The sequence below is a fragment of the Pristis pectinata genome, chromosome 3 (assembly GCF_009764475.1).
Source record: "Pristis pectinata isolate sPriPec2 chromosome 3, sPriPec2.1.pri, whole genome shotgun sequence".
In the NCBI taxonomy this organism is placed as follows: Eukaryota; Metazoa; Chordata; class Chondrichthyes; order Rhinopristiformes; family Pristidae; genus Pristis; species Pristis pectinata.
Window position 1 is genome coordinate 110,413,047 of NC_067407.1, and position 21,284 is coordinate 110,434,330.

Here is a 21,284-nt window from a genome sequence, read left to right on the forward strand (position 1 = left end):
GATTTGGATACTAATTTAGTTAGTTCGCCACAACATCGTGGGCAGAAGGGCCTGTTCCTTTGTTCTGCTGTTCTATGTTCTATCTGTGCACCTGTCCAAATGTCTTTTAAACATGGTAACTGTACCCAACTCTGCCACTAACTCTGGCAGCTCGTTCCATATCTGTGAAAAATTTGCCCCTCAGGTCCCTTTTAGATCTATCCCGTCTCACCTCAAACTTATTCCCTCTAATTTTAGACTCCTCTACCCTAGGAAAAAGACTGTGACTATCCACCTTATCTATGTTCCTCAGGATTTAATAAACTTCTATAAGGTCATCCCTCAGCCTCCTTCGGTCCAGGGAAAACAGTCCCAGCCTATCCAGCCTCTCCTTATACTCAAGCCCTCTATTCCTGGCAACATCCTTGTGAATCTTTTCTGCATCCTCTCTAGCTTAATCACATCCTTTCTGTAGCATGGCGACGAGAAATACACACAATACTCCAAGTGCAGTCTCACCAAAGACTGTAACATGACGTCCCAACTCTAGTATTCAATGCCCTGACCGATGAAGGCAAGCATGCCATGTGCTCTTCACCATCCTGTCTACCTGTGTTGCCACTTTCAGGGAACTACATACTTGTACCCCTTGGTCTCTCTGTTCTACAGCAATCCCCAGGGCCCTGCCATTCAATGTGTATGTCCTGTCTTGGTTTAATTTCCCAAAATACTTCACTTCACATTTTATTGAATTAAATTCCATTTCCCATTCCTTGGCCCACTTCCCCAGTTGATCTAGATCCAGTTGTAACCTTAGACAACCTTCTTCACAGTTGGGAGCCAGAGGAGGCCATTTGAACTTGCTCTGCCATTCATCAAGATCATGGCTGATCTTCTACCTCAGTGCTGTTTTCCTGCACTAGACCTGTACCCCTGGATTGTCTCTGTATCCAAAATTCTATCAATCTCTGCTGCTTTGAATGAACTCAATGACTGACCCCCACCCCCACACTCTGGGGCAGAGAATTCCAAAGGTGTTTCACCCATGAGGTGAAGACATTTCTCCTCATCTTGGTCATCAACAACTCATTCCTTATTCTAAGACTGCACCCCCTAATCCCAGACTCCTCAGCGAGGGGAAACCTCCTCCTTGCATCCAGCCTGTCAAATCCAATGAGAACTGTGTACGTACATTTCAATGGTATCTCCTCTCACTCTTCTAACCTCCAGAGTATGCAGTCCTGCACTCTATCCTCATGCCACAAACCTGTCATCCCTGGAACCAATCTGGTGAATCTTCACTACACTCATTGCAGCCTTTTGGACTCAATATTGAATTTGGCAACTTCAGATAACTTGTTATCTCTGCTTCTTTCAGAACTGGCCAGTTCTGCTGTTGGCCATCTGTCTGTAATATCGCTGTCAGTTTTTCTCTCTTCATTAGAACAGCCTGACCTGCTGGGTATTTCTTACAGTTCATCATTTCACAGCTTTTACGTTCCTTTGTTCACATTTTCCCTCATTAACTGATCGACCAGATAACTTCAGCAGCAGTTTATCACCACAGCAATCTTAGCCTTTATTCCTAACCCTCTCCCACCTTCTTTGTAACTCAAAACTTATATGCTTTCTCTCTTTCCCAGATTTGATGAAGGGGCTTTGACCAGAAATGCCAACTCTGTTTCTTTTTCCACAGATGCTGCCTAACCTGTTGTATGTTTCCAGCTTCTTATTCTTTTACTTCAGTTTATCATTTAGGACTGAGGAGAAATTATTACTCAAGGTGATATGAATCTTCGAAATTATTTACTTTTTCAACTTACAAGATCTGGGCATCGTTTGCAAGGTCAGAACTTACTGTTCATTTCTAATTGCTCTTTAAGGCGATGGCGACTTACATCATTGAACTGCTGTATTCCGTTTGGCGACTGTATTCCCACAGTGCTGTTGGGGAGGGAATTCTGGACTTTGGACCCAACAGAGCATTTCCAAGTCAAGATATTGTGCAATCTGGAAATATGTTCCCCTGCACCTGTGGCTTCTGTACTTCTTGATCGTAGAGGTCATGGATTTGGAAGGTATTGGGGGAATAGTCTAAGTGACTAAATCGCATGATTCCAAAGTTGATTTTTGCATAGTGGAAGCACTGTATATCTCAATCTGTAACTTGCTTTCCCTTTGAGTTTTATTTTTCATTGGCCCCAAGGAAAAATAAATTTAAGCACTTGTTTAAGATTGCTGTGACTCCTGATTATATGGATAGTGCTCATAATGCCTTTCTGTATAATTTAGCTGTTTTTGTAAACAGAAAACGCTGGAGATACTCTGTAGGTCAGGCAGGCTGCAACACAACTCCAACATTTTCTACTTTTATTTCAGACTTCCATTTTTTTTTACTTTTCCACGCAGTTTTCTTTCTTGACCAAATTCATAATTACTTATTTAAATATACACTTAATTTCATAATGAGAAACCAAACAGCTGCATATCGACAAGAAGACCAGAGCTTCCCTTTCATGTATGTAATGCTTTGCTTACAATTGAAGTAGATAATAGTAATACACTTCTGGATGTTGGTCACAAAAGAGGAAGAATAATAAATAATAATGGGGCATTGGTAATGATGAGGAATCAATGATGTAAATTATACTCACTCCTGGTGATGGGGTTCCTGGGAAAACTGGACAAGACTCTCATTACTGCCAGGCTCAGGGTCATTAATCTGGAAAAAGAAACAAATTGCTGAGAAGAGTCCATGATGTACACTGAGCATAGAGAATCTAAGATCACCTGTGGAGAGACTACTTCCTAGCTACAGAGGTGAACATTTATTCTGGTAATGAGAAGCGCAGCAGTGACTCAAACTACAGAACTATAGTGCACCGTGGCTTCTTCTGAATTGGTCTAAAGCTGAGTATCAGTTTCACTCACTCACTCAGACATAGAGCATCAAGTAGAAAACAACTGTGTAATATGGCAGTCAGTCTTTAACTGAAGCTATAAGCCCACATAACATTGTTTCAATAATTAACCACATTATACATATAGTCTGTAAGGGAATACCAACACCATCAGCTTTTAGATAACTGTTACCCTTACAGCTATTAGATACATCACAAATACACATTGTTGTGCCTAATGAAAAACAATTTTCTTAATACTTCATTTTGCATGTGTGGTAGCATAGATGATAGTTCAATTTTTATAAACATCTATTTTTAAAATAGGACAGCAAGACAAAAATTCCACTCATATTACTTAACAACACTGAGTCTTATTTGCTGATTTCTGTTGAGCCTATCAGGTACAGAAAGTGCTGCTGTCTCACAGCTCCAACTAGTTTTGTTTGATCCTGACCTCGCTGCTTTTTCTGTAGAATTTGCACATTCTACCGATGATTACATGGGCTCCCCCGAGTGCTCTGGTATCATCTTACATGGGAAAGACATGCTGCTTGGCAGGTTAATTGGCTACTGTAAATTACCCCTAGTGTACATGTGTGGCGGGAGAATCAAGGTGGAGGTATAAATTAGAGACAGTAGGTTACAAGGAAATAAGTGGGAGAATGGGATTGATGGGATTGCTTCAAGACCCAGCATAGACTTAATGGGCTGAATGGTCTCCTCCGTTGTTAAAAAAAATGAGAATTCAATTACTCTCTTTTTGCATATACATAAGTGCCCTCACATATCTTGTTTATTCAACAAAATACAGTGAAGTCCCAATCATTAACAATGAAATTTAATTCTACACCAAGATTTTCCATTCCTCAAAGCAAAATTACTTTTATTTCATTAAATCCCTGGGGAATGCTAACGTGTCACAGCAAATTCAAGGCACAGTCTCCTTTTAGGTTAGTCTTCCAAACCCACTACTTTAAAAAGACAAGTGAATTTCATTAAATCTCATGCAGATCATCAAATAACTATTAGCTAATGAACTGTAAGTGATGCTGAGTCCAGATCTGACCATTCCCTCTCACACAAATTAAAGAGAAAAACAAGTGACTGCTCAATGAGGATTAAAATGGTCTGGTGAAATACCCTCCCTTATTGAAATGCAGCTCAATACATCAAGTGGTGCAGCTGAGATTTGTTTTATGGTGGGCTGATGGAGGAAAATGATGTGGTAAATTAATGTATTGTGTTTATAAAATATACCAGGAATGCCTGTGGACCGATTTTTATTTTAGCTGTAAACACTGTTATTATCAGCCAGGAAAATAAACAAACTTGCCACGTAAGTGCAGCATCTTTTCCCTGTTAAAGTCAAAAAATCTGCAGTTGTTGTTCATTCTGTATCACTCGATGGCTATTCTCGGAACATATTAATCCATTTTTTCTAATCACCAAAATGGCAACATGTTTCATGTTGAATTGACTGGATTATTGCACGACAGATGCAATGTTTTTATCTGGGTGCAATGTATAGAATGTGAGGAAGGAGAACACTTCTCTCTGCTTACACTGTTGACTGACTTCCTACATGGTATTAAACACGTTCACTGATGCACCATCATCAAAGAAGTATATGACTTCTTTAAAATACTTTTTATTTAGTAATTTTATGATTTCACAACAACTGTATGACAAAGAAACTAGCCAAATTAGCACTTTGCCTTCTACTATGCAATTAAACTTAATATGAATGTCACATCTGCAGTGGAAAGAAACCTGTTTAGTATTCCCCTTGCAATGACAATTCTACCTTAAACTTTGCTTTTACCTTTGAGAGTATATATTTCAATTTGACTTCTTGATTACATACCAATGTTAACCAATGTTATACAGATGATAAATTAAAACTATTGCATTGACTGCATTGTGAAATACAAACCCTGCTGACAATTATTCAAGAGTTTTACACTAATCATTTGTACCATCATTGCTGAGAACCCTATTTGCTATTGTAGAACCACGCATAAAACATGCATAATTCTAGCTTCTATTTCCTGTGTTACTTGATGTAATTTTTCAGTGATTAAGCTTACAGGAGTACAATACTTGCCAAAACAAATTCTGGTGAGTTCAAAATTTAGCATGGTATTATTTTATTATAAAATTATACCTGATTACCAGCAATGTCATTCTCTAGTCATACCAAGTCAACGATTCTGATGAATAAATTTGGTCAACTGGACATGAAGCTACTACTGCATTTGCTGTCTGACATTCTGGGTCAGAAAAGCATGCTGGGTAAATTACTTATGTGAAAATCAGGTAAGTGCCACAACTGTTGAAGAAAATGAAAAATAGTCTCTTCAAAAGGATAAGGCATTTTTTAAAAATCAAAACCAGAAATTGTTTGACTTATTACCTATTCTACCATAATGTTAACTGGCATAAATACAATCATTAAATGAAACTGTTAATGTTGTGCAAACAATAATATCTCATTACATCATTAACATTAAAGCAAGTACTGCTGCAATTATGTAACTGACCACAAAATTTTGAAGGTAGAGTTTTATTGTCATGTAAACTTTTAATATCTAGCTTGTTCTATATATATTTGTCTAAAGATCATCATCTTGCGACTATCAAATGTCCAACTTGTGTGTGGTGCCATTTCCCTTGTGTAAATCATTTCTAATCGAAATTTATAAAAATAGAAATTATCTTCTCAATCCATCATTCAAGGCTCATTTGATTTGCAGATGACAGAAAAGCATTACACATCTTGACTGACTAACTGTGTACAAATGCTTTGTGACCTATAAGATTATCAGTATGAACACAAAGGATAGATATAATAATTCAACACTAACTATTAAGGAGGACCTCCTTTTGCTGATTAGCCATGAGAATAGTACGTTAAATGTTGAACTGACTAACATTTAACTTTATTTAATTGGTATCCAAAAACAGGAGAGAGCTAAGAGAAAGACTAATTTACTGCATTAACATGAACAACTGGAAGCAGAACAAACCACAAAGCAATCTTCAGAGCATTTCAATGTTATTATTGGGTGGTAGCAGTGGGGAGGGGGGCAATATTAAAAAAATGCATAATTAAATAAAGTTAGTCATTTCATCATGCTCTATTTGCAGATAAATACAATTAGATAATGTATAAAACATTCAAATAAGATGAGCTAGCCCATGATACATAAATCTTAACTAACTTTGAAAGATTTCTATATTTATCAGACGTAAGAGGGTTCACTCGTCACCCTCCCCCTCTCACCCACCTCATCCCCAACCCCCACCCCACCACTTCAAAGAATTATTCCACAATGAATCAGGGTGTTGATGTGCAGTGGTAGAAATAGAGGGGTTGAATCAGGAAACTTCTGTGTACATGTTAATTACCCCAGTATAATGAGGAATGATACCAGCAAAATGGCTATTGAAACTCAACTTCCATTTGTATCATCAGTTTCAACAGTAATTTGAGCTGGTTTCACAATAAAGGTTCTATGTAATTCGTGCACTCTGCAGGTATTTCAAAGCAAAGAAATACATTGGATCCATATTATTATGACAAGCATCAGTTGTAGATGTATTATACTAAGATATGAACCCCCTGATATTTTTCCAGCTGTGCATTTGAAAATTTGGGTTGACCATTATGTAGCCTTGTATGTTACGCAGGGATATTTTTTTTTCCAATTTCTAAAGTATTGAATTGTGTTTTTCTCCCTGCCCCTCCCACTTATGCCATTTCCTCCTCAGTGACTGTTTTGATTCCTTACCTGTCCTGTTACCAATCTTTGTCTTGCACTATCGCCCTTATCTGTCATTACACCTGTCCTGTATTCCACCTCAAGGAGCTACTCTTTTGTTCTCTCCTTCCCTTCCCACTTTTTTTTGTGTACCAAAGTATGTTTATCTTTAACTTTTCCCTGTTGTGAAGAGGTCATTGACCTGAAATATTTACTGCGTTTCTCCCTTTGGAGATGCTGCCTGACCTGCTGAGTATTTCCAGCATTTTCAATTTTTTCAGCATTGATAATAGTTGAGGAGAAAAGTCACTTGTGGGAAAATGGGGGACTATGTTGCATATTAAAAACAATGCAAAATATAAATTGTGGATTCTATAATACTGGAACTTTAAAAAAAAGCACCTAAAAGGAGAAAAAATGTAATTGAGAAAAATCAATATTAATAACAATATTAGCTCTGGTCATGTATGTATTCTTGTACAAAATAATTACAATGAATAATTAACAATCACATTTTTTAATTATTAAATTAGAAAATCTTTAGAAACTTATAGTCTACAAAAATATTAAAAGAAAAACGTTCTTGCAAATAACCTGTTCTCATGGTTAATTAGAATGGAAACAGAGTTCAGTTAGAATATCTGAAATTGATCAATGCATTTGATTGAGTAAATTACTGTTTATATTCCAATTGAAACTGATTTTCCAGAGCATCTAAGACTACACAACTTCACATTTATCAAAGGAGATCAATTGTCCCAGCTCCAGTAAATGTTTTTCATGCTGAAATCATTTATCTGCTTTCATTACTGTGTGAGATGATTTTCTCATCAATCTCCATGATCAATTTATCATTGTACCTGTAAATCAAGATTTGTCTCATAAATTCATTTCTACATAAAATATTTCCAGATACAAAAACATTGCATTTGCAAGAAAGAAATAGAGCATGATTTTTGTTACATTTGTATGTGGAAAAACGTTGAAATATATTTTAGTGAGCTGCCTTTTTTTTGCTCATGTGTTGTACTATTTTGGCAATGGTACTGCTGCAATCCTTGACAACAATTTAGAATTGGAGGACTCCTCTTATCATCTATAATATTTCTCACAGATATCCTTTTCATAAGCTATATTTGCTTGCAACTGATCCAATTTAATAATCATTCCATCTTCTCTGTATATTGAGCACTTTCCAATTAAGCTCATCTGAATCAAATGAACTATTAAGGTATATTTTTCTCTGCCAATGGTGCATGTAAACATTTAGTCCCTTATTTTGCTATATCGTATTAATTAAATCTACTCACCCCAACCTGGATTTGTATCTAGATCAAACAGACCATGTTTTAATTCTCACAAGACTTAGTAATAACATAAAAAAAAAGTAGACCACAAGGTCCCTTGAGTTTGCTCCATCATTCAATAAGATCTTGGCAACTGAATTTCTGCACTAATATACTTTCACAAATTAGGTTTTGATCCTAACCATGAACCAACCATTACTGGTGCAGTTTACCAAAATCCTAGTGTTAGCTGTGACAAAGTGCATTCCACAGATTCTTCAGTACAACCTCCCATTTCTTTTAGATATATTTGGTATGGTTAAAAGGAGGAACAGACCACTTTGTTATTTCAGGCCCAGTTTTAACATCAACTATTTCCAAGCCAGGACTAGTGTACTGTATAATTATTTTTAACTGGAGATAAAAATCAAGGAAGACTTGAGTGTTATACATAGTAAAGAGAGGTATGCATTACTAAGTTTTTCTGCTTTTATTACACATAACAAAAAGAACAATTTTCATTAAGTACCAAAATTTCCTGACCTCAAAAGTATTTCTTCTGTACCAGTGAAACATTCACCTGCCGTTTTTGATTTCCAGAATTTTAACTGAGGTTGGCAGTTTTGTTCAGTGAAACTATGCCTACTAGGGAAATAGATCTTTTGAAGTATGCCTTTACAATGTGGATATCACTGTCAAGGTCAACAATTGTTCCCCATCTCTGCTTTCCCTGAGATTGCTGTCTTGCTTGCTACTTGGTGAGCAGTGAAGAAATGACCATGTTATAAGGGTGGAGACACAAAAGACTCAAGATGCTGCAACCTGGAGCAAAAAGCAAACTGCTGGGGGAACTCAGGGGGTTGGGCAGCACCTCTGATAGGAGACTCAGAAGGTTAAGTATGTGGACGATAGGCAGATGCAATCAGGTGGGGGAAGGGAACAAAATTGAGTAACAGGGGTCTGGAAGTGGCTGGGGGTCTGGAAGCAGCTGACTTCATTCACTAAGGCATGCTGGGGAGCTAATTTGGGCATGGCAACATTCCAGTTTCACGGTAACTCATATTGATGTCAAACATTAATACTTCTGATTTTGCTTTTGAAAATAGATGAATTGCCCAAGCTGCCATGGTAGAATATGAAATATTTTCTTGATTGTTAACTTAGGGCTTGGGATTACAAGTCCAGAAATGCAATTACCACACACTACTAGTCTAAACTCAGCTGGCAGCAAAAGACGACCTTCATTCCAACTAAATTTCAGAAGCAGAGTGCAATGTGCTGCCACTACAACATTGCACTCTTCATGTAATCAACCAAGGGCAATTTCATATCCCTAATGTGCATTATCTTTTGATTTGATTTCTCAGGGTGGTATTGCCTTCACATAGCAACTTGATAGATTACTGGACTGAGATGAGGAACACAGTATATTGGTGTGAATTCTGTACCTCAACTGCTAGTGCAAATATATTCACAGCACACATTGCTCCTGTTATAGTGGCTCCAAACAGTCTAAGTGTATTTAGATATTATTTCAAGTATTTATTTATCATTTTTCTTTTGTTTTACCTCCCAGCTACCCACTTGACAAGTAATTGAATGCAGCCAAGGGAACTAAGTCCTTTCCTACTGGGGAAAAAGAAAAAGGAATTGAGGAATTCACTCCCTTCCAAAGATGAAGTCAAACAAAGAAGGCTCTTCAGCTCTTTTAATCTCGTCTGTCTGCGACATTAAACCCTATGTGATTTGCCATTACAGCATTTAGTTATTACTTACTTAAGTTCATTGACCAATTCACTTTGTAATGCTGTCTGAAAGTTATACTTTAAGTTGGTTCTTATTAGCTAAGTTAACTCTTCCTTCAAGTTTAAACATTTTGAATGTATTACTATTTTTTCTTCTTGCCTCTTCTCTCTGCCATTGTTTATCAATGTCATTGTAAACATCCAAATGGTAAATACAGTAATCTGGTATGAACAGAGCATTGTGCAACTTCAGGAGGGACTTCTGAAGATAGGACTTCAACTCTATTTGACAAGCCAAACCCAATCTGATTTCTTGTTATTATTAACTGAAGAATGAATGTAGACAATAGAGGTCTGGGAATAGGCTGCCCACCTATGCAGTCAGAGTACAAATACAGTGCAGGGTGATTTTGTAATGGTAAGGTAACTTCCAAGGAAGAACTCATTATAGGTCTGGATCAGGATTCTCTTCACCCAGTGGCTCTGAAGAGAAGTGGTAATTTACTGCATACAACAGGTCAGTGGAAGCCTAACTTCCACACTCTGTAAGGAACACACTGGCATTCAGGTACCTGTACATCCGATCTCCTTCTCTGCTAACGGGCCCAGCAGTCTGAGACATTGCTCAGTTTTGCTGAGCTGGGGGATAGGCTTAATGTTGAATCTGGCTCCTCAACTGGCTGGTTTATGTATCTTAACCCCATTCATTTGTATGGGATTGCCAATCTGGATGGAAAAAAAGTGAAGATATTTTTCTTTTACTCTGATGTAATTCATATTAATGTTTTAGTTCATTTCTATCAATTAAAGCTGAGGTCGAGAGGTTATCCTGGTCTAACCTCGTTGATGCCACAGCCAAGAAAGCTCACCAGTGCCTCTACTTCCTCAGGAGGCTAAAGAAATTTGGCATGTCCCATTTGACCCTCACCAGTTCTTATTGATGCACCATAGAAAGCATCTTATCCAAATGCATCACAGCTTCGTATGGCAACTGCTCTGCCCATGACCGCAAGAAACTGCAGAGAGTTGTGGACACAGGTCGGCACATCACGGAAACCAGCCTCCCCTCCATGGACTCAGTCTACACTTCTTGCTGCCTCGGTAAAGCAGCCAGCATAATCAAAGATCCCACCCACCCTGGTCATTCTCTCTTCTCTCCCTTCCCATTGGTCAGAAGATACAAAAGCCTGGTAACACGTACCACCAGGCTCAAGAACAGGTTCTATAACCTGCCGTAATAAGAGTATTGAATGGTTCCCTAGGACGATAAGATGAACTCTTGACCTCACAATCTACCTCATTGTGACCTTGCATCTTACTGTCTACTTGCAATGCACTTTATCTGTAGCTGTGACACTTTATTTTGCACTCTTATTATATTACCTTGTACTACCTCAATGTACTGTTGTAATGAATTGATCTGTATAGACAGTATGCAAGACAAGTTTTTCACTGTACCTTGGTACATCTGATAATAATAAACCAATTTAAATAAATTTTTCAACAAATTTATTTTAATTTCTAATAATTTATTTAAAATTGTTTAAACTTATTTCAACTGCGTTTACAAATTTCTCATTATCACAGACATTCAGGTAGGTTTAAAAGGCCTTTGACTGCTTGAGCTGTCAAAAAGACATCAGGACAGTCCAGGGGCAGGGCCTCAGGATCCACTGCCTGAGACCTAGTGGCCATTCATAAATTGCTTCTCTTTGTGAGATGTCACAGCAGCAAAACCTCCAGCTCAACTGTACTTGAGAGGTTGTGAAATGTTAGTGCAGCTAAGGGGATTGTACAACATGCGGGTTAGATCGAGTATGTTCCAGCCCATGAGCTGTCATATATTATCTACCAGTAAGTAATTTTGGTGTAAGAAGCAGTCACATTTGGAAGCTTCATCAAGACTGTAGACAAGGAGGAAACTGTGGTTTGAGGTATCAACTGGCAATGGATTCATATGTGGGTCACAAGGTTGCGAGGCAACTGTCTTAACTGGTCCTACTGCATCACTGCCTTAAACAATTATCTCCAGTAGTTCTACTGTCAGATATCAAAGCCTGTTTTGTGTCTTATGCCAGAGGTAACAGTGTTTACCAAACCAGAATGTCCTACAGAACACTGATGTCACTTAACATTATCCAGAAACTGATAAGGTTAGAGAAGAAATTCTGCTAAAGTGGCACTCGTTTTTAACGTATTTGCTGCTGGTCAAGTAGTACTTAATTGTCCTAATACCCTTCAAAAAATTATTGATAAGTGGATACAACATATGTCCTTGATAACACACAATGAACTGACCTAATAATAATGTTACAAACTAAATAGACAGGCGCTCTAAGACACAGTGTCAGTCATATAACAAAATTGCTATAAAGGTAGTGACTATTTTGTTAGTACCTTTCTCAGTGTCTATTTTATGATGGTTACAGATATCCGCAGCAACAAAGCAAAACCTGATGGACAGCACTGATACGGAAGAACAACATAACAATAATAAAAAAAGGAACAAGCAGGGAACACACAGATTTTGTGATAATTTTCCACTTCAAAAGGTCCAAATTTTGCTGGCCTGGTTACCCTCCTGAAATTGCCACCCACTGCCCTCCTTACCTGATCCAGATGCAGAGCTCCAATCTATAGGCCTGCAGCACCCATATCCTGAAAATTTGAGTTTCTTCATTGGTAGGAGGTTATGCAGATAACTTGGTGTTTCCCATGCTCTTTTGTAATATTGCTCCCATGTGGGCCCAACAGAGCAAGTGCAAATGGCAAATGTAGATCCAAAAGGCAAAGCCATTTTACCATATGTTTCCATTAGCAAAATCACTCTGGTCTAATGTGTTGGACTGGAAAAGATTTCAGGAGAATCTTAGATAGGTCAGCCAAAAAAGCAGATGAAACTCAATGCACAACAGAGATTAATAAACAGTACATGGAAGGGAAGCATCTACTTATTGAAAGATACCAAAGCACTTAAAAGAGACATATGGAAGAAATTTCATAATTATTTGAAAGTACAACTTCAGGTAGATCAAGTAATAAAAGGTCAAAAGCATTTGGCTTTTATAAATGGAGGCATAGAAGTCATTATAAATTTATTCTGGGTAATAATTAGGCTACAAGGAGAGCACCATACAGTTTCAAAGAATACCTCATCAGGGAGTGTACTGTGTAGAATCATCAGAACAATGCTAGTTTAGAGGAAAAATTTGTGATCTTACAATGACTTCCATTGGAACAGAGGTAATTTTAAAAATGATTAAGAATTTTGATTGAGTAAATTGAGAAAAGATCTTTTTCTCTGGTTGGTAAGTTATCAATAAAAAGTCATTAATTTAAAATTATAGCAATGATAGGAGGAGAGAACTTAGGAGACATTTCTTTATTCATAGTTATTAGTATATAAAATGTTTTGCAATGGTAAGATCGTAAACTAGTAGGATTTGTATGGGAACACTATCAATAACTGTAATGCTAATATGAGGCACTGACTGATTTTTTAAACCTTTTTTGTAAATATATAAGATTATCATTTGTGATCTGTCTAAAGTATGACAATTAGAATTCATCTCAAAACATTTATTTATATACTGATGGTTTTCTTTTGATGCTGCACTTAATAAGGTAGAAGAGGGACTGTTTTCCAACAAGAAAATTAAAATTTACTTGTATCTCCTGAGGCTACAGATGTAAATGCTCTGTACTCTTGAAAATTATAGTAATTACTCGTCAAGCACAGATAGTCTCTTTAAAAAGAGAATTTTAAATGCTATTAATAAAGACAGAAAAGTTATTCACAATTTAACTGCTGGTTTCAGGGAATTTCAAACACTTCAGTAACATTTGCTCATTGCAGTATCTGGGTGGAGAGTTCGCTGGTGAAATGCAGACTGGTTGGAACCTTGAAACACTTGCAGTGGCCAAAGTACTCAGCAAGACACCCATCTTCGTCTCCTTACAAACAGCAACTTCTTCATCTTCTTTCACTAACCCTTTCATTCGATATGCCTAACGGCATCATTGAGGACCCGGGCAGCAGACCAGGCACCACTGCCCCAGAATGACCACTTACTCACAAAGAAGCTGGTAATTATGAATCTCAGAATTAATGATTCCACTGGCATACTGACTTGACTGCAACCTGTCTTATTAGTGGTAGTCCCTGTCCCTTTCTGAAGTTTCATCACACTTCTATATTTTGCATCACCCCACCTAATCCACGAGCTACTGTGCCCATTCCATAATAATGATAAAGTAGGCCTTTTCCCCTTTTTCAACCCCCAAGGATATTCAAGGCTCATGTGTTTAAAATGTTTCAAATGGCAACTACTTTTCCTTAAAATGTTAAGCTACAGGTAGGAATTTGAGAATATGTAGCAACACCGGCTGAATGAGTGGAAAGGTCTGAGGTAGAAGTTAGAATTTTAAGAAAATCTAATTGATCTCAAGATAACAAATGTGTGAGACAGAACATTGTAATGTGCACATCACATGTTGAGAAATCATATTTCTGTCACCCATTTAGGTCATATTTCTGCATTGTTTTTCACTTTGCAAGTTCTCAAGTCTCCACTTCCTTGTTAATTTTCTAATATCAACTGTTTTCCGTGTCACTGAGAAACTCCAGGTAGGACATATGGCACCTATGCTGAGCATTTTAGAGGGAAGTAAAATAGATGGAACAAAGTGAGGTGCTTTGAATAGAAAAAGGCAAGTAGGTAAGAGTGCTGCAGAGATAGGTCCTGTTATAAGTTTTGGATGTAATGTTCACTGGTTTGAGAAGTTGCTGGTCTCCTCAACTCACACCACTCTATCCAAAAAAATGTTTTAACTTTGCCAGGTATTAAAAAAAATCAAAATATTTAGTCTGCAATGTCCTTGGGATGCAGGCTAGAATTCAGATTGACTTCTCATTTTCATGAACCAGACAAATGTTATTTTCATCAGGATTCCAATTGCCGAAGCTTATCTGAGAGGTCTGAAATGCTGTAAGACAAATTCAGTCACACACCCCTCAGACTTAGAGGGGTCTGCTAAACGTAATGAGGAAACATTAATAAAAGAAGGTTTTATATAACTAAGAAGTGTGGGTTCTGCTGTGATATGTTTATTTTATACTTGAGCAAACTGCACTTTAACTGAAATATAATTGTTCTCATGATTTCATGGGATTTATTAGCAATTCTATAACACAGAAACAAGTCCAAGGCAACCCTTCCATACTAAAATAAAATTTAAAAATATTATGTGTTGCTTTAATTTTAAGGATATTAATATCTGTATGTTCATGTAAAATAAGTGAACTGAAAAGCTTTAATTAATTTACAATCTCCTGTGCATAATATTATTGAAAATGTATCAAATAAAACGTATCAAAGATTTTTAATATTTGTTCCATGATCCTTGGCTGTATTGACTTTTTCATTTATTATTCTGAAATTTAGTTAAATGGAAAGAAAGATTTGGAAACTGACAAAATCTGAATATATTACAATGTTGTACTAGCTATACAATATGAAAGGATTACAGAATATCAATTATATCTGATTGTAAATTATTTTCTGAATCTTGGACACAGATATTTTGCAATTTTTCTTCTAATCACACCAATAGCTCTAACAGTTTTACCCAATGATCATTAAACCTCAAACTCATTTATCAAATTTTCATTGACAATTCTAAACTTCTATATTTTATTGCAAATTTATTGCAAATATGGAATATATCTATGTTTTGCTCATCGAGATACAGAAAACTGCAAAATAACTATTTTGAGGATGGAAATTTGGAGTGAACATTGAAAATCTGAAAAATCTTACTTAATATTTACAAAGATTAATGTTACATCAGTCAACCGTACTTTAACTTCCCATCAATATTTAACTCCTTTACTGATACCTTTCCTATTACCATTCTACAATAAGTGACCCATGTGTCTAAAACAAAAAAGCTAAATACAAAGCTCCAGAATACATTTGTATTTAGGAACACTTGTTTTCAGCTCCAAATTCCCATAGCAGTTACTCTGTCAGCATTTTAACTCAAAGGATTAATCTGATTTACGAGCCTTCATAGAGAAAAAGCTTGAAAGATAATCTGGTGGGGACTCAGTGGTACATTTACAAAGAGCCCACTTTATGTTGCAAAGTCCTATGAAATTACGGTGTAAATGGCTGATGCCACTATTTGTATTGCACCATTCTTTCCCGGAAATTTTGTGCATTGCACCGTTTCACTTACCAACAAAGTTGGACAGCTAACTTTCCATCATTGAATCAATTGTGATCACAAGCCTGCTGAACTAACATCCCTGCAAATGCTGCCTCCACTTAGACCATTAAAGAATGGCACTGGTGCGCTTTCTAATTTAAAAATCTATTGCTATTTCATCTCAATTATTTCATCCCATTGTGAGCCTAACCTTTAATTAAATATAACACTTCCTAGAATCAATTGAATGAATCAATTATTTTTCCTTTTAAAAAAAGAATCAGAGGTTTGTTCACTAATGACCCTCTTCAAAAAAATATATTGTTTCCTTTTCTTTATGCAATATACAAATTAGCTATTTAACATATGAAAATAATGCTGAAGGCACAACTGTGTGAACCTGAGATGAAACAGTAATAACCTTAACTGCTCATTCTTTCTTAAAGAAATAATTCCACTATATTTTAATTTAATATTTGTACACGTAAACAATACCAAATCATTGGTTTAAAGTGGATGTCCTAGTTACTTTGTGACTATTCAGATCTGTTATTTTGATAGCTGGATTATGCACCATCCCATAGAAGTAAACAGGAACTTAGAGTCAAAGTCATATAGCATGGAAACAGACCCTTTGGACCACCAAGTTCATGATGATCATCCAGCACTCATTTACACCAGTCTATGCAAATCCCTATTTTTCTCCCTACATTACTGTCAACTCTTCCCAGATTCCACTACTAACCTACACATTAGGGACAATTTACAGTGGCCAATTAAGCTACCAATCCACGTGTGTTTGGGATATGGGAGCAATCTGGAGCACCCAGAGGAAACCTGGGGAGAATGTGCAAACTCCTCATAGACAACACTTGACAATCAAGATTGAACCGGGGTTACTTGACTGTAAGACAGCAGCTCTACATTGCCCACTTGCATTTATTTGTATAAAGTAAAAGTTGACTTTATTGTCATATGCACAAGTACATGTGTGCACAGGTGCAACGATAAGCTTACTTGCAACAGCATCACAGGCACGTATTATATAAGCAGCATTCACAAGAAAAACAAATTAAACATAAATTATGCAAATTTTTTTCAAGAATTAGAACAAAGAAAAGTCCATTTTAGTGCAAATTGATCAAAGTGGTCATAGTGTTGCTAAACTGTAGTGATTAGGATTTTGCTGGTTGGTTCAAGAACCGAATGGTTGAAGGGAAGTAGTTGTTCTTGAGCTTGGCAGTGTTGGAGGGTTGACTGATGATCTGGTCTTTAATTCATCATCAGAGGAAAGTGAGCATAATATGAGGGGATTTGATGTGTAAAAAAAAGGACCTTATTTAGTTTAACATGAAGTGAAAAACACAACTATGAATAAACAAACCTCGAAGGCAAGTGAATGAGTTAAAAGCGGTGTGTTGGGTATGACGTTGCATAAGCAATGGCTCTCACCCAAGGAATTGTTGGATGATAGACCAGCAGGCTTCTGTACCTCCTGCCTGATGGTAGTTGCAAAAAGGTGGCATGGCCCAGATGGTGGGGATCTTTGATGACAGATATTGCCTTCTTGAGGCAGCGCCTCCTGTAGATACTACCAATGGTAGGGATGGATGTGCCTGTGACATATAGGACCTTTAGTAAATGCAGGATGTTTAGAAGTTCTTTATAGGCTAGTGTTACGAGCCAGCAACAAAAGAAACACACCAAGTCATGTATAAGTGTTAGAAACTATTTTATTAATAACTACTTATGATAATAAGAAAAAATAAAAGTAAAAATGTAAGAATGTTAGAAGTAAAAATGTTAGATATTAACCATTAACCCCAAAACTAAACTCGAAGACTCCAAGTCCAGGAATAGTTCTCAAAGTTCAGTTCAGCAAGCCATAAGGTGAAACGTGAGCAAAGGCTTTTGCAAAACCACCATTGACCGAAGAGAAAATGTAGAGAGAATAGAGAAATTATGAAATCCAAATGTTCCACGATGGAACCCATATGACACCTCAGTCACTGATGATCTCCACTGCTTTTTTCCCGAAGTATCTGCCACCCCAAAGGCATTCGAGACGTGGCCGTCCACACAAATACCTGTTTCCCACTACAGGTTAACGACAAAGTGGACTCCACTGGGTTATTCCAAAAATCCATACGTGGATTGTAGTGACAGACACAGTTATTGTTTTTCATCCATCGATACAGAGACCAGCAGGCAGTGTCTCTCTTTCTCCGCCCTCTCCTTCTGACACTGACTGAACCAAAACATCAGCACGTCGTCATCTCCTGTTGTCGTGATAACGCCACACACACACAACTGTACGATGTCTTAAAGGAACATTCACCAAATAGTAACCTAATCCGTAACACTAGTATGTGCTTTTCGCATATAGTCTCTATTATAACATAGAGAAACATGGTAACAGGATGCCATGAACAATAATTAGATAAATGACAAATTACACAGTTTTAGTGGTATTTGTTAAGAGATAAATGTGGCCATGACTTGAGGGAGCATCTCCACTGATTTTCTTCAAATACTGCAATGGGACCTGAAGAGTCCATCTGGTAAGGCAGTTGGATCCTCTAAGCGACAGCTGAAATCCTCAATGATACAAAGGAATTTTTCTCAAGATTTGAAAAAACTACTGTAGCATCAAGCCAGAACAAAATGTTATACTGTTGCTGATACGTTAAATTCAGTACAAAAAAAAGTTATGAATGTGAGAAAAATAAATTATTTTGGCCAAATTACAACTTTTATATTGTTATTAGCTTTTGACTAAAGGCAAATATAAATTAATCCTTTATGCAAAATATTTGCTGTAATTATTTATTCAATGTTTGCCTGCTTAGATCACATAAACGTTGAGCACAGAAATGGGCCTTTTGGCCTAACCATCCATGTGAAAATATTCTGTGTCCATGCTACCTATAATTTTAAAGATCTTTTAGGTCACCCTATAGTCTTCTGGGTCTCTTTGAGCTTGAAATATCTGTTTATGCTTTACTGATATGCAAACCTTTGCACTTCTGCTATCATCTTTGTAAATCTTCTCTTCACACACTCCAGTGTTCCTATATCCTTGTCGTACAAGAACAACCAGAACTGTATGCAGTATTCCAGGTATAGTCTACACAAAATTTGACACAAGTTTAGCACAACTTTCCTCCTCCTCCTGTGGCATATTGTAATCAATTCTCCAGCAGATTCTGAGACTGAGTAAAACAACTTATGACAATAGTTGCTAATATCATAGAATCATGGAACTGTTATGGCAAAGAAGACAATCAGTCGGCCCATTGAGTCATGACATCAATAACTTGTGAACCAAAAGCAAATAGGCATTTGTGTGTTGAATGTTCTAACGGCCTTAACTAACCAGGAATAACACAATGCCCGCCCTAACTTCTGAAGGGCTGTCACCATCAGCGACAATATATGATACACACACACAGGTTGTCAAATAAAACAAACTATTCCCAAAAATCTCTTATTTGATACAACAAATCACAAAAATACTAAATGCCCTGTAAATTGTCTTACTTTGCACCCTTTCTTTTGCTTATTTTCTTTTGTACCTTCTTATTTTTTTTTAGGAATGAATTTGTTTAGTCTGACTACCTACCACCATTATCATGTGTTTTCACGTCCGTATTTCATTGCAGCTATTCTTAGATTTAACAGTTGAAATTTCTTGCCCCATCCTCACGTAAATGCCCATCATCCTTAATGCAGCAAAGTGATTACTTGTAGAAGGGTCATTGAGTGATTGCAAAAGACCTCCTCATAAGCCTCCACCAACAAAATTGTCACAAAATATGTCAAGATTAGCTTGCACTCTGATCTTCTAACATTCAAGTTTCTATCCTCTTGTTAAACATCAAGGGATAGAAACTTGATTGCATTGCACATATGCTTTCTGAGTGCTCCGTGAAAGATGGTCATGAATTGCAATCAGCACTATGGTGCACTATGTGAAGTTGCATCTCGGTCCACCTTACACATTCACACCTGGGGGCTAGTGGGTTCACAGGAGTGATGTTGATTGGTGCACATAGTTGTTGGTTATTATAGACATGACATTTAGGGGCACATGAATACCGAAGATATGACATGGGAATGGCAGGCCTTAATAGGAGGAAGTGAACCTGCTCAGTTGCAAGGTAAATTGGCATTCTTCACCAGAGTCATTACAGAGTGGCTGCCTCTTAAGAAGTATGATCTTGGAATCTTTCCCAGGAGATCAGCTGCACAATCCTGTGTCTGTTTCACAGAAAGATGCCAGTCAAAGGGAAAGCCAGTCCAAATCATGCCCACTATATACCCATCAAGAACCATTGTCTTAATGTGTCCTGGTATGGCGGACACAATGCTTTTTGTGGTCCTTCCATAGTTACAATGCATAATTGCTCTGAATGTCTGGGAATTTGCATTGTAAAAAAGGCAGGACTTAAGAAACTAGCATTGGTTCCTAGTAAAGCACCACTTTAGTACATGTTCCTTTGCATGATAGAATATCTATGCCAAGGCGCATATCACCTTACTGCAGAATGTCTGAAATACCACCATAATTTCCAATTGGCTCCTAATATGAACACAAGAAATAGAAGCAGTAGACTACAAGCAGTAGACTACATGGCTACTCAAGCATTTAAAAAGGTCACAGCTGACCCTCTACCTCAAGGCCACTTACCTGCCTTATCCTCCTATCCTTTGATTCCCTTCCAGTCAAACTAAATCTATCTGTTTTGAGGATATTCAAAGATGAAGGAACCACAATCCTCTGTGGTAGAGAATTCCAAAGATTTACGACTTATTAGGTATATAATTTCTACTCATTCAGTCCTTGTCAGTGCTTTCCCCTGAGACCACGTCTCCTAATTATAGTGCCTCATTCTGAGGAATAGCCTTTCAATTCCATTCAGAATCCTGCCTCGCATTCTTCTAAACTTCAATTTCAATAATCCAATCTTAATCTATGTAGGACCCCACTCCTGCCTAAAACCAGTCTAGTGGAACTGTGCTCTGTCACCACTATCCTTTACCTATGGAGAAGAAAGCTACACACAATACTTCAGAGTATGGTCCTACCAAAGTCCTGGATAACTGCAACAATACTTCTTTTTGAACTCCAATTGCATTACAATTCCACTATTTGCCTTTTTAAGTGCTTGCTGTTCCTGTACTTTAACTTTCTGCATTTCATGAACCAGCACACCAAGATCCCTTCATTCACCATCACTTACGGGTAATATTCTGTTCTCTGATTCTTCCTACCAAAGTGCTCAGCCACATTATATTCCATATTTCAACCTTTCACCCATTTGCTTAACCCCACTATATCACTTTGCAGATTCTCTGCATCTTCTTTACAGGTCATATTCCCAACCTGGCTCTGTAAGA

The 21,284-nt window shown here is 37.2% G+C and overlaps 1 protein-coding gene across 1 annotated transcript in view; it reads right to left on the bottom strand.

Moving 5' to 3' along the window:
* The window catches only part of gpatch2 (G patch domain containing 2), a 210,538-nt gene that overhangs the window by 55,264 nt on the left and 133,990 nt on the right, over positions 1 to 21,284 (bottom strand). The window contains exon 6 of the mRNA XM_052011432.1: positions 2,634 to 2,701. Coding sequence (XP_051867392.1) covers positions 2,634 to 2,701 — 68 coding nt within the window. The remainder of the gene's footprint in view (positions 1 to 2,633; positions 2,702 to 21,284) is intronic.